Below are 13334 nucleotides of genomic sequence, written 5' to 3'. Positions count from 1 at the left end.
TGCGATGCCGCGACCCGCAGCACAGCGGGAAGGGGGATCCAGGGACCCGGTCAGATCCCCTCGACCGGGTATGGCCCCTCACCCTTCCCCATCCCACAACCTCCCAGGCTCCCCGATATCCAGGATCCCCACAGCCCGCACGGAACTCAGCGCCAGCTGCTCGGAGGAGGTTTGCAGTGCTCTGTCTCCGCCCCCGGCCCTGCCTCTCCGTCGGCCCGTCCGTCCGTCCGGCTGCCCCCGCCTCTCTCCATCACAGTCACCCCTCAGCTGACGTAGCGCTGCATCTCCCTGTCTGCCCGGACACCTCTCGCTCTGTCTTTCCATCTCTCTCTCCCTTCCTCTTCCATCTCTCCCTCCGTCAGTCGCTCCCTGCTGGCTCTGGCCTTGGTTCTGGTGAGTGTCTGCTTGATTGTGTTTCACTTCATTATTCTGATCCTGTTCTCTGTGCATTGTCCCTGTTTACTGGGGAGCTGGTGCCTCGTCAGTCCATCCCCCTGACCATCCCTCACCCCTGTTCCCCCCAGGACTTATACCGTATTTGCTCAGGCTGTCCACCCTTACAGCATGATGGCAGGGTAGGGATGTTTCTGGTGCTTCCACCCTGACATCCGAGAGCAGAAACTGGGGAAATTGAGGCAAATGTGTCTGAACCAGAGACATTTGGAAGGGTTTGGGATGGAGGGCATTCCCTTTCACCTTCTGGCATTGGCCTGAAGACAGCCAGACATCACACCTTCCCCCCTCTGCCTTTCAGGGAATTGCTCTGCAATCATGGAATACCTGAACCTGACCTCATTTCTCTCTCCATCATATTCCCATTATTATCTGGACTTTCAACCTGCCCTCACAAACTACTCCATGAACATATCCTCAAAATAGCTATTCCTAGTGCAGCTGCATTCACACAAAACTGTTTGTGATGGGTACCTGCCCATCCATCCATTTCAACAAAAATTCTTATGTCTCTCTGATTGTCCACCCATACATCCATCTGTCCTAAAATTAGCCTTGACTGCCAGTCCCTTCCATCCATGCCCCCATCCATCCACCTATCCAGTCTTTCTTTCACACCTTCTCCCCTTGCTATCTCTCATTTCTCTGGCGAATGACATGAGCTAGCAATGTGTGCTGGCAGTTCAGAAAGCCAACTGCATCCTGGGCTACATCAAAAGAGATGTGGCCATCAGGTCGAGGGAGGGGATTGTCCCCTTCTGCTCTCCCCTCATAAGACCCCACCTGGAGCACTGTGTACAGGTCTGGGGTCCTCAGCACAAGAAGTCATGGACCTCTTGAAGAGGGTCCAGAGGAGGTCATGAAGATACTCAGAGTGCTGGAGTACCTCTACTCTGGAGACAGGCTGAGATAGCTGGGGACTTTTACCCTGGAGAAGAGAAGGCACTTGGAAGACCTTGTTGTGGCCTTTCAGTATTTAAACGGAGCTTAGAAAAACAATGTTGTGCAACTTTTACATGGGCAGATACTGGTAGGTTGTGTTAGATATTAGGAGGAAATTCTTTACCCAGAGGGTGGTGAGGCCCTGGCACAGGTTGCCCAGAGAAGCTGTGGATGCCCCATCCCTGGAAATGTTCAAGGCTAGGTCGGAGGGGGCTTGGAGCAACCTGGTCTGGTGGAAGGTTTCTCTGCCCATGGCAGGTGGCTTGAACAATCTTAAACCATTGATATAATTCTGTGATTCTTCAAGATTCTCCCATGGTGGGGATGTGCTGCTGAACTCTGCATTGCAGAGACACTCCTGGTGACATCCCAGTGCTAATGAACAGGCATATCTGAATCTCTGGGTTTTCTCTGGCTGTGCACAGTGGGTTAAGGCTTCCCCCTATGTGTGTAGGAATGGGCAAATGACAAGGGATCATCAAATAGGGGCTACCTGGTGTGGATCTCTCCTCTTACATAAGACCTTCCTTCTCTGCAGGTCTCCGGAAATGTGGCATCAAAGCTTTGGACTTATAGGAAAATCCTACACCCATGACAGTGAGCTGGGGATCAGACAGGGATGTCTGGGGGATGTGGGGTGCTCCCAAAGTGGAACAAAGAAAGGAGGAGGTTGGGCAGCCTTAGACGGAAATAGCTGGACTGGATCTTCCCAGAGTGAAACTAGGATGGGAACAATCAAGAGCACTTCCACAGGAAATGGATGGGAAACAGAGACCTGGAGGAAAAGGGAACCTGAGAGGGTGGGAGGCAAACGCTGTTCTGTGCCAGGCTCACACTATACCCTTGCTAACATTGGTCACCTGGTCTTGGTTTCCAGAGTGGGAGCAGCCAAATATTTGAAACAGTCCGAAGCACCTCTTTGTCCTTCATGTGTGCCTGATGGAAAGTTTGCATGTCTCTCTACAGCAACAGGATCCTTTTTGCTGGGGAAGTGGCTCTACATGCCCCTCTGCTCAGTACCTCTGTGTAGTGCTGTGGTAGATGTTGCTATCCAGGATTATGTGGCTGATGTGGCCTCAGAACTCACGTACCAGAACAAGAGTTCCATCTCCACAGAAGTCCTCTTTGTCTTCCCCCCGGGCCCACAAATGTCCATATACTCCTTCCAGTCCTGCAGTGAGGATGCCAAGGTCCAGGCCATGCTGCAGGATGAGGTACCAGTATCCAGGGATGAATGGGCAAACCACCACAGGGGTGTGGGAGGAGCAACCCATGGTCTGCCTGGTGATCAGCTTTCTGTCCTTCTCCTTCTCACCCAGGCCCAGCAGCTTCATGAGGCTACAGGGAGCTGGGAGAACCTGGAATACCTTCAGGATCAGTCTAGGTATCCAGGCAAGGTGTTTGCCTGCTTCCTGGGCACACTGTCCCCTGGCAGGGAGCTGGTCGTGACACTACGCTATGTCCAGGAGCTGTCACGGGAGCCAGACGGAGCAGCCCGGTTTGTGCTGCCACAAACACTGCACCCCTACACACAACTCTACGGTGAGTGATCCTACAAGGAACCTGCCGCCCCAGTCACACACCACATGAAAGGGCCACAGGGTCCCCATGTATTTATGAACAGACCTGATGGAACTTCACTTTTCATCTGTAGAGGACCCACATTTTCCCCCCGTGCAGCCTCCAGACAGATCCACATAACTTTCCTTGTACCCCAGGAGGGGATCCATACCTCCCACACACATTTCCCATAAACAGACTCATGGACCCCTCTAAGTACCTCGTTGATAACCCCCAATTCTCTCCATATGACATATATATGGATGCCAAATGCTATCCACCTGCTCACTCCTGCAGGGACAGCCTGGGCCCTACCTAGTACCATGTTTCTCCTTGCAGCCTGGAACTGTCACAGTAGCCACCTCCCCTACAGCCTACTGCTCACCGCTAGCCTGCAGTCACCCCGTGGAGTAGCCAATGTCCAGGCCAACTGCTCCCTCACCCCTTTGATCTACACTGCCCAGGATCACAGCACTGCACAGGTTTGCTCTCCTGAGTGTAAGGATCCCAGGAGTAGCTGGGGATGTATGTCAACACTGAGAAACAAGGGATGTGATGAGAAACTGGGATCAGTGCCTGTGCTCCTGGTCCAAAGCTGGGTCTGGTCCCTCCTGTGTATGACCACACATGTTCTTCAGGTCTCACTGGCTGGCAGTCCCCCAGGACAGCATGATTTGGAGCTGCTGGTGTATTTTGGAGATCCCAGTGCAGTCAGTGCTGTGGTGGAGAAGGGAAACCCTGAGGCCCCTCCAGGTGAGTGCAGGTGGAGAGGGAATATAAGGGCAGCTCTGACAGAAGGCATAGGGACACAGCAAGACACTGGGGATTCTGGGGATAAGAAATCATTGGACACTGGGTTGGGAATGGAAGGCAATTCACATGGAATCATCCGGGTCCTGGGTTGTCAGTGCAGAATGCTGGAGAAACCGTGGTGAGGTATCAGATACAGCAGGATGTGTGCAGGAAGTTTTATGTTAGAGCTCACTGGTCAGCTCTGTTGGAGACACTGGGTTAAAACACGTGGACTGTGCAACTTGTGGACAGTGCAGCAGTGTATTGAGGTACCAGTATGGGGCATCACAGCCTCTGGGATGGGGGAAGCTGAAAGCACAATGAGAGTCAGAACCAGGATGAAGAGGAGGGTCCCCATATGGCTTTTATCTCATTCCCATCTCCTCCAGGCTCCCTGCTTGGTGATCCCATGGTGTTGGTGACACTGGCACCCAGCATCCCTGAGCCAATGCCTGGGCAACACCAGTCTGGAGAGTTCATCTTCCTCCTGGACACCACTTTTCTTGAGCGTGCCCAGGTACCCTTGCAGAGCAGGGACCAGGGTGGAGGAGCAGGTTGACAGACAGAGCAGGCTGACAGCCAGAGCAGGCATTTAGAGAGGGACAGAGATGTGAGTAGGGGCTGGTGGGACCTGAAATGGTCCTGAAGTTTCTTGGGTGCCCAGGGGAGTTCAGGACAGTGTCTTGGGTCCTCCAGGGGAGTCCAGAGACTTTAGGAGGATGAGTCTACGGTCAAAGGTATCCATACCCCCCACAAGTGCCTCCCAAGACCTGCCTACTGTGTCTTTCCACAGGACTCCCTGCTCTTCCTCCTCAAAAGCCTGCCTCTGGGCTGCTACTTCAACATCTACTGCTATGAAGCAGCATCTATGGGCATCTACCCGTGAGCAAACATGGGGTAGACCGGGTGCTGTGGGGCTGGAAAGGGTCCTTGCGGGTATGGCTGGATACTGTGGGGCATGGTTGGGTGCTGTGGCACTGAAATGGGCACTATGGGGCAGAGTTAGATGCTGGAGGGCAGGTGTACGTGCTCTGAAATTGGCTAGTGGGTATGGGCTGGAGGGCATGACTGACTACTTGTAGGGCAAGGCTGGATTGTGGGATGGGATCTTGGCTTCATGGAATAGAACCTCTTGGGGTTCTGTTGAGCAGTCCTGTAGGAATTATGAAACAAGGTTTCTTTAAGAACTAGTGTGGGGTAGGGACTTGTGGGGGAACCTGGAGCATAGCTGTGGGAAGTGCTGCAGGACAGAGTCTCAGAGAGAACTAGGGAGGGCACGGAGCTCCAAACATGCTGTGCTTCCTGCAGGCAAAGTGTTGAATATACTCAGGACAACCTGACCAATGCCCTGTGGCGCATTCCTTCCACCGGCTCCAGTCTGGGTGACACCAACCTTCTTGAAACCCTCCGCTCAGTCTACAGTACCCCCCGCCCCCGTGGGCATGCACGCCAGGTCTGGGTCAGGAGCATAGAGGGGCGGAGGGGCAGGTGTCCTGGGGAGAGAGAGGACACCGTAGTGTGGGTGAAAGGACCCACCAGAAATATACTGGTGTATGTCAGGGAATGGAGAAGTGGGTCTATAATTTTGGGTGTTTCTGTCCCTCAGTGAATAGCTCTCCCTGGGGTAGTTTTTGTACAGAGCGTCTCTCTCCTTGGCCCCTCTCTCTCCAGTTTAAGGGCTTGCTTTCTCCATTTTGGGGTCCCTGTGGAGGACCCCACTACTCATGTTCCCTGTCTCTCAGCTCTTCATGACTGGGCTACCCTCTGACAAAGAAGCCATCGCAGCTGAGGTCTGTCATCATCGCAACAGCCACCGGTAATGGGGATTCTCTGTCCTGAGTCCTCCAGTTCCCCTTTGGTTGTCCAGTCATTTCCATCCCCAGTGAGGGTCCCTGTGCATCAGTGCCTGTTCCAATCCTTGGGCTCCTTCAGCGTCCCAAAGACCCTTCTCAGTCAACTCAGGTCTCCAGTGCCAAGACCCCATGAGGGAGTCTTTTCTTACTACTCTCACAACCAAGGCATTCTTCCCAGAGTGAGAGCAGGGAGACTGAGGCACAGGGCTTATCTACCCCAATGTGCCCCCAAGCTCTGCTCCAGCCCCATGAGACTGATCCCAGTTCTACGCCAAACCTCAGCTCTCCTCTGCCAGCTCCCTGTCTAACCTCAGCTCCAACCCACTCCCTCACTCCCTGCTCTTCTTCCTGCTCCTTTTTTCCGCACCCTAGCTTTCTTCCCCCAGCTTTAACTCCAGCCTGTGTATCCCAGCATACTTGCACCCACCTCTGGCTCTCACTTCTGACATCTTTCCCTACTTTCCCCATAGGTGTTTCTCCTTCTACTTCTCTGAGGACAGCGCTGCCCTGGCTATAGCCCTGGCCAGGGAGACAGGGGGTGAAGTTACCTATGTCTCCTCCAACAACAGTATGACAGCTGTGGTAGGAACCCAAGAGCCCTAGCAGGTTCCCCTCTATTCCACAGACATGCTGACTTCCAATCACCCCAGCACGTGAACTACCCACACACAACAACTGAGACCCAACTGCCCTGGGAACCTGGTCACACAGACTGCCCCTGACTGTAGCCCATGGACAACCGGGGGGTCTGGGCTTCTGCACCACTATAACCCACAGATCTGACTGTGTCCAGCAAATCCAAGTGGTGCAGGCTACTCCACACATTCTACTGTCCCCCACAGAACCCTGACACTGGGATCCAAGTTGCTGCAAACTATGGTGTTCTGCCCTCTGTCCCCAGGTGTTGCAGTGCCTGAAGAGAGCCCTCAAGCCAGCAGCTGAAGTAGTCTCTCTGAGCTGGACCCTGCCACGTGGCCTGGAGGTTGAAGTGCTGGGGGGTACTCCTCAGTCTATCTTTCAGGGTCAGCACAGTCTTCTCTATGCCCAGATCCATGGACAGGCACAGGTGAGAGCTGGGACCACAGTCACCCTCAGTTATCTCCCAATAACCTCCCAGTAACCACCAGTAATCTTTCAGTAATTTCCCAATATCCCCTAGTAACCATCTTGTGTCCCCAGTAACCTCCAGTAGCTTCCCATGTGTTTCCAGGATACAACGGTGGCCAAGGGGGTCATGACTTTGCAGTGCAGCCTGGAGGGCCAGGATGTCACTCACATGGTTGAATTCCCACTGTACTCACAGGGAGATGGACGGTGAGAACCTATCCTCAGGGAAGATGCATTCCCCTCATTTCTAATATGGACTCCAACCAAGAGGGGGCACAGATAACTTGTGCATTTCCACCTTCCACACACCATCCCAAACCTTCAGAGAACCCACGTGTCCAAGCATGCCCTCCTTCCCTTTGACCCCACAGGGATAGGACCCAGGCACCTGGGCACCACTTCCCTCCAGACAGACAAGGACCCAGGCATCCAGGTTTTCCCTCTGTCCATCCTCAGCCCTGAGGAGAGGGAACCCAAGTGTCCAGGCTCTCTCTCTTTCCTCAGTACAGAGATGATTCAGGTACTCAGGCTTCCCCCACTCTGTTCCCAGGCTGGCTGGACATCGTCTGGCTGTGAGGTCCTTACTGCAGAGACTGTTTCTTGAGGCTGCGAGTGGGTCAGGGGATGAACCCAGGCATCGTGCAGTGGAGATCAGCCTTGCTTCCGGGATCATCTGCCCCTTTACCAGCTATGTGGGCATTCGTACATCACAGAGGGTAAACTGGTACCGAGGTAAGGAAAGTCACCAGCAGAAAAGAGCTGGTGGGGCAGCTCCATGGGATGTCCTCATTCCACTGGAGCTGGAACCTCAGCCACAGGGCATTCCCAGGTTCCTGGGGTAGGGCCCATCACCACCAGGTGCTTCTTTCCCATGTGATTAATTCAGTCCCTTTTCCTGTTTACCCCCAAAGGGCCTCTGGCACTGTTGGCACCCTGCCAGTCACACGTCCCCTGCCAGCTTGTTGAGCTTCCTGGCTTGTGTAAGGACTCTTCCTGCTATCCTGTGACCATCTGGGTCCCACCTGGCTGGCTGACAGCAGTGCGTGAGTCATGGCGTGCCCTCCGTCGGCTCACCTGTGGCATTGCTGCCCTGCCCAACCAGGGGGCTTGCTCAAAAGGTATGGGGCCTTGACCCAGACGGGAGATGTAGGGACAATCCACTGTCTTAAAGGAGGGTTATGGTGCCATGTCTTGTTCATGGTGTGGAAACCGATGAGTTTTGCCTTTAATCTTCCCTTAGTTACCCTCGTATCTGAATGTCCTTCAGTAAATACGAGGCCCGGCTCAGGGACACCCAGGAAGGGGGCAGGGATGGTGCTGAACCACACACACGTTTGAACAAAATGTGTTGGGGGTGTATCAAGAGAGGTAGGTATTGGGACATAGCTGGGCAGGAATGCAAGAAGAGACAGTGGTCAAGGTTGGAGATGACTTAAGGGTGTCCAGAAGGGGATTGGACTGCTTTGGAGACATGTAGGGGGGACTTTGGGCAGCAGGAAGCCACCCAAAGGAGAGCAGATAATGCCCCGGGGCATTGCACAGGGGAGTAGAGTGGGGTCAGCTTCCTGTGATTTTCCCAATACTCCTGTTCACATCTTCTCCCACAGCACATAAACCACTACCACCATCTGTTTCTTCTCTCAAGTATGTGGATCCTACAGCATATGTGTTGCGCTCTCCAATTTTTGGGCCACGGTCCACTGAAGCCTTTGCTGAGTGCCAGAAGCTGGTAGTGCTGCAGAGTGAAGATGGCTCCTGGGCCCTCAGCTCAGGATTGGCCTCTGTGCTGGAGGTTGATGAAGCTGAAATCAAGAGAAAGATGCCTGGTGAGGTAATGGGGGAACTTCTTATGTTGACTGTGGGACAGTGGGGCAGTGGAAGAACCTTGGCTGGTGGCAACACTGGCATCCCAAGGGATGAATGAAGGGATCAGAAACCATAAGCTACAATGGATGAGGGGAAGCAGTGAGGGGACAGGCGAGATATTGACAGTGCATGGCAGTCCATTGTTTTCCTACAGGTCATGGAACCAAGCATTTGGGCCACAGTGCTGGCTGTGACCTGGCTGCACAGACCCGACAAATGTTACCAAGACTACTGTGAACTTCTGGAGGCCAAGGCCGTGACCTGGCTGTGCAGCCGAGCTGGTGAGTCTTGACAGTCCTTTTCCTGCTGATTCCCTTCTCTGTCCAGTGGGACCTGCCTCATTCCTTCGCAGGGCCGTGATTTCCTGCAGGCACGTGAAGAAGTCCGGTGTCCCCTTACTCCTTCTATCTTTGGACTCTTCTCTCCTGCCTGAGGCATCTAAAGCCTCTGTCTCTCCCTGATTGCAGTGTCCCAGCTGGACAAGTGTCTGGAGGCAGCCAACAACCTCCTTGGGAGCAGTGCAAAGCCAAATATCTTCAGGCTCTGAGTTCACATATGCCTTGATACAGACCAACAGTATCTGCAGAAAGTATAACCCAAATTCACACACTGTACTGGGATACCACTTTTGCTACCAGCTGGGGTCTTACATTATAGATTAATTCTCACTGCTTATATATTATACTATTTGGGCTGAACCTGTACCATGCTGAGCTCCTCAAGAGAAAAACTCCAATTCAGCCTCTCTGAGTGTTTAGTCTCGGTGAAGGTGGCAGTGGGAAGGAAGCCCTGTTCTTCCTGAATTAGACTTTGGCAAAATAGCTACTGGGTCGCACAAAGGTGGTGCTTAGGGACATGGTTGGACCTAGTTGTGGACTTAGAAGTGCTGGTTTAACAGTTGCACTCAGTGATCTTTTCCAAACTAAATTATTTTATGATTATGGTTTCTGTTTGACAAGAGAGTGCTTTGCACACTAGAAAAGATCAGTGTTTAGTGGTATCAACAGCAGGTACCATTGCAGAGACTCACAATGAAGGACTCCTGCTGCATGTCAGTTGCTGACGTCTTTGCTTTCCCCCAAAAGTCCAGGTTGTGTCAGGAACTCCTATATCTTTCCTTTGCCATGTAAACCAATCATTTTGGAAGTAAAACTCTCATCTTCGTCAGACTCAGCCCATCATAAGGCTTAAAAGATCTCAAGTGACATGAGACTGATTTGAAAACTATCAGTATGTTGGAGGTGGAACTTCAGGAGCTTTTGATTAAGAAACCAGTCATGCAATTTACTCCCTCTGCCTCTGGGTCCTGAATTCATGGGTGTCACTCCATGTTAGCAAAGTCTCTGCTTCACTTCCCAATAAACAGTGAATCTTCTGTAAGCCAAAAGGTGTGACATAGCCTTTATTTCTCTTGGGCCTATGATCCTTCCTTCCAGGGACCATCTATGATCCACCAGGAGGGACAGGAAAGGACGTCCCCATAGCTGTGTATTGTAATACACAAAACAAGGTGCTGCCATTGGTCTTGGACGAGTACAGAGTTCTAGGTTAACAGGACAGCAGCTGAGGGCTTGTCAGACTTTTTCTAGACATCTTTTATCTTGAATTTATTTCAGCTAGTGGCAGTAGCAACACTTTGCCCACCAGATACATGACTGATGCCTAATTTATTCTAGCTGTAGCAGAAACGTTTTCAGGTGATTAATGTCAAACTTGGTTTTAGCTTTAACTTTTTAATTCCATTAGAGTTTACATCTCTGACACTAAATGTTCTTCTCCCTTGAATATTCACCTCTGCTGTCTGGAGCAGGCACAGCAAAAATGTCTCTGTGCACTCAAACCCACCTCTTGCCTTGGAAGTCCATGGGGAGACATAGGAATCACCTTTCTCAGAGAGACAAATGACATAGGGAATGTGCCCTCCTACACTCCTTGAGGTGTAGAAGGAGGAAAGAAGGGCACAGAGGACCTCACATTTTGGAGAGGTCAATCATGACTGTGATGAAATACCCATAGGTCAGCTTACTTCAGCCACCAACAAATGTATTGTTTATCCAGGAAGAGGTTTTGGGTTCTTCCCTCCAATAGGCTCCCAAGGGTGATTCATCTGATGGAACTTAATTAGTCTACATGTCCTGGAGAATGGTTCTTCCCTCCAATAGGCTCCCAAGGGTGATTCATCTGATGGAACTTAATTAGTCTACATGGCCTGGAGAAACATCAGGCTCTGCTTTCTCCCTGTTGACCATTGGAAAGGCTGAAAAGGCAGCCCCAGTGACCCACAGCTGCCTAATTCTGAAATTATTGACCCCATTATAGTCTTCTGCAAGATTGGAGCTGAGTGTTCTTCTCAGATCCTCACCAGGTTCTACTGCAGCAGCTTAGAAAAGCCAGTGCTTGCTGCCTATGAGAAATAAATAATCTGGTTTTATTACAAGCAAATTGATTTTAGTAAAAAACAGGGGGTGGTGAGATTTATTTCCTCTCTTTCATTTAATTCCAGGAGTTTTAGGTGCCTTGTGGAGACTGTAAGGTGAAAGACCCCATCTGGGTCTGACACCAAGGAAACATCGTGGCCGGGGTAGGGAAAAAATATGTAAAAATGGAAAATATACCCTGGCCACGTGGCTGGCCTTTGAGTGCAGAGAGACCCGTCTGTACATAGGAGTACGTCATCAATCAATCAGGAGGGAGGGTAACACCCCCTCCTGAGTTCGAAAAATTACCTTTTAAGGTAAAATACCTTACACCTGTTGAATATTTAACAGCTAATGTAACCAAAAGGGTACGAAAGGGCGTGTTTTTCAAACAGCGGTGTGCTCGGACCAGGTCACGAGTTCGTGCACCCAGCGTGCTGTTAACAAAGCTCTGTTTCACTGCATTTGGCCATCTTCTAAATTTTAATTAGAGATATTTCTCACACTGCCCCATCTCAGTTTCTCTTTCTTAGAGCAGGTTGAAATGCTTTGGAGGTTTGGGGAAGGACAACCATTGCCCAAGATGTAGAAACAGTTTGCATCAGCTCATAACTTCCACCCTCCACAGAGATACACTTGTGCAGTGCTCCCTCCCTGAAATCCTAAGGGAAAGACACCCCAGGACACTGATTACATCCATAACACTAGGAAATGGCACCCAGGTGCTTCAGGCCCGGAGCTCAATCTGTGGAAGGAAAAGTGAAAGAGCTAAACTTTTTATTGGCCTTCCTGTGAGAGAAGGGTTTTCAGACTGAATAGGGAGGGAAGTGAGGTGGGGCAGAACAGGTGACAGCAAGGCCTGAGTCTTCATTTCCAGGCACTACCACAGGAAAGGTCCTCACACTCTTCATTCACAGTGTTGAATGAGGGAATCTCTCCTAATTGCACTTGTCATCAGTGTCTCCAGACTAAGTTCATCCTGGCCTGGGAAAAAGGTGTATTAAACTTTGGGACCATCACCTTTTTGAGCAAATTATTCAACCCGAGACTTTTATGGACCAGTTGGATGCTTTCCTTTAGCATCTCCATCTCCCTGTAAAAGCTCAAAAGTCGTAGGGAGAAAGTTAGCTTTTGTGCTTATCCACAACTTTTATAGTTCTACACCTTTTTGCTTTTTCCTAGTGCATTTTCCCATACCAACATCTTCTTGCTAGCAAGGTAAGATGCTATTGTTAGGTGAGGCCAGGGCTAACTACTGCTTCATTGAAACGCTAAATAACCTCGACACACTAGGTAAATTGCGTAAGGGAAACCCCATCCCCCTGTAACTACAGCTGGGGGAAGGGAGGGCTCAGGTTTGTTTTGGTTATCTTTATTTATTTTTTTTCTTCTCTTTCCCTCAGCGGCCGGGATTTTGCTTTTGGCCAGACTCGGGAGCAATGTGGGGAAGGGCGCTCCAAGTTCATCTTTCTGGCCAGATCAATGGTTTCTTCAAGCCCCGAGGAAGGTCCCAGTTTCCCCTCCGACCCCTCGTGACCTACTCTGCCCACGGCCCACGGAGCCGCCTTTGTTCCCGGGTGAGAGCCCTGCGGTGCTTGCGGTGGGGCATCACACGCGACCTCTGCTGTCACAAAGACTGCCAGTACCTTGAGGGGGGGGTTCCCTTTTTTGGGGGGGGGAGGTGTCTCCCTGCTCGTAGCTGGACGGACCGGTACTCCTGTCCCTTGCCGACCACCGGCCCCGTGGCCGAAGGCTGGGGCCCGCCCTGGGGTGTCAGAGCAGCCGCCATGACTGGGATCCGCCATTGCCCTCGTGGGGCCTTCCGGAGCGCCCCCTGCCGGCCGTGGAGACACTGCACCCCTCCGGATCCAACAACGCCCCCTGCTGGCCATGGAGACACTGCACCCCTCCGGATCCAACAACGCCCCCTGCTGGTCGTGGCTATAACTGCACCAAAAGGCAAAAAGGACTCAATTGTTTTCGGTAGGAGTTTGGTTACAGGATTATTGCTTCTTTCTGTTGTGTTACCTGAATATATATATATACACATATATATTCTTTAGTCATTATTGTCATCATCATGGCTAGGCTTCTATCCACGCTTACTACAAGGACACTAATGGCTAAAAAGGCCAATGGAGATAGACAAGTCCGGTTGCAAAAGGCACAGCAGAAAGTCTCCTTAGGCGGTATTGGCAAGACACGGTTCTTTCTGTTTTGTCTTTTCTCCTCAAGAATGATTCTGCGTATGTGCTCAAAAGAAGCAACAGCGTTATGTACAGTGTGTCTCCATGTCTCCTGGTTGGAGGCCAGAGTAGACCAGTTATGTTGATCAATATGGTCA

At 51.4% G+C, this 13334-nt stretch overlaps 1 protein-coding gene and 1 long non-coding RNA gene across 10 annotated transcripts; one reads left to right on the top strand and one right to left on the bottom strand.

Moving 5' to 3' along the window:
- Nucleotides 1–275: 275 nt before the first annotated feature.
- Nucleotides 276–9949, top strand: LOC113960043 (von Willebrand factor A domain-containing protein 5A-like). Of its 9 annotated transcripts, none has more exons than XM_027669382.1 (17): nucleotides 290–393; nucleotides 1934–1992; nucleotides 2362–2609; nucleotides 2715–2937; nucleotides 3295–3708; nucleotides 4137–4264; nucleotides 4541–4629; nucleotides 5056–5206; nucleotides 5490–5563; nucleotides 6071–6182; nucleotides 6502–6666; nucleotides 6793–6914; nucleotides 7258–7439; nucleotides 7619–7825; nucleotides 8315–8538; nucleotides 8728–8854; nucleotides 9041–9949. In XM_027669382.1, the coding sequence occupies exons 2-17, from the start codon at nucleotides 1944–1946 to the stop codon at nucleotides 9118–9120; spliced, it is 2595 nt and encodes an 864-aa protein (XP_027525183.1). In that variant the 5' UTR covers nucleotides 290–393; nucleotides 1934–1943; the 3' UTR covers nucleotides 9121–9949. The 9 variants fall into 9 exon arrangements, with proteins under 9 accessions (XP_027525187.1, XP_027525183.1, XP_027525184.1 ...); XM_027669383.1 differs by having other exon boundaries at nucleotides 2362–2937; nucleotides 3295–3437; nucleotides 3594–3708; XM_027669386.1 differs by having other exon boundaries at nucleotides 276–393; nucleotides 2362–2937.
- A 1801-nt stretch (nucleotides 9950–11750) lies between these two features.
- LOC113960044 lies at nucleotides 11751–12850 on the bottom strand. Its single transcript, XR_003531969.1, has 2 exons — nucleotides 12637–12850; nucleotides 11751–11974 (listed from the first exon to the last, which is right to left on the bottom strand). It is a non-coding gene; the product is annotated as an uncharacterized LOC113960044 (long non-coding RNA).
- Nucleotides 12851–13334: the final 484 nt, after the last annotated feature.

The sequence above is a fragment of the Corapipo altera genome, unplaced genomic scaffold, assembly GCF_003945725.1.
Source record: "Corapipo altera isolate COAL_440 unplaced genomic scaffold, ASM394572v1 145, whole genome shotgun sequence".
Classification (NCBI taxonomy): Eukaryota; Metazoa; Chordata; class Aves; order Passeriformes; family Pipridae; genus Corapipo; species Corapipo altera.
The sequence above is the reverse complement of the archived record's forward strand: the minus strand, read 5'-3'. Positions and strand labels throughout refer to the sequence as shown.

Bases quoted from the DNA above. Each gene is read 5' to 3' on its own strand.
- LOC113960043 (XM_027669386.1), top strand. From the start codon at position 1,944: ATGTGGCATCAAAGCTTTGGACTTATAGGAAAATCCTACACCCATGAC. The intron at 4,630-5,055 runs GTGAGCAAACAT...TGCTTCCTGCAG, and splicing joins GCATCTATGGGCATCTACCC to GCAAAGTGTTGAATATACTC. The intron at 6,667-6,792 runs GTGAGAGCTGGG...AACCTCCAGTAG, and splicing joins AGATCCATGGACAGGCACAG to CTTCCCATGTGTTTCCAGGA.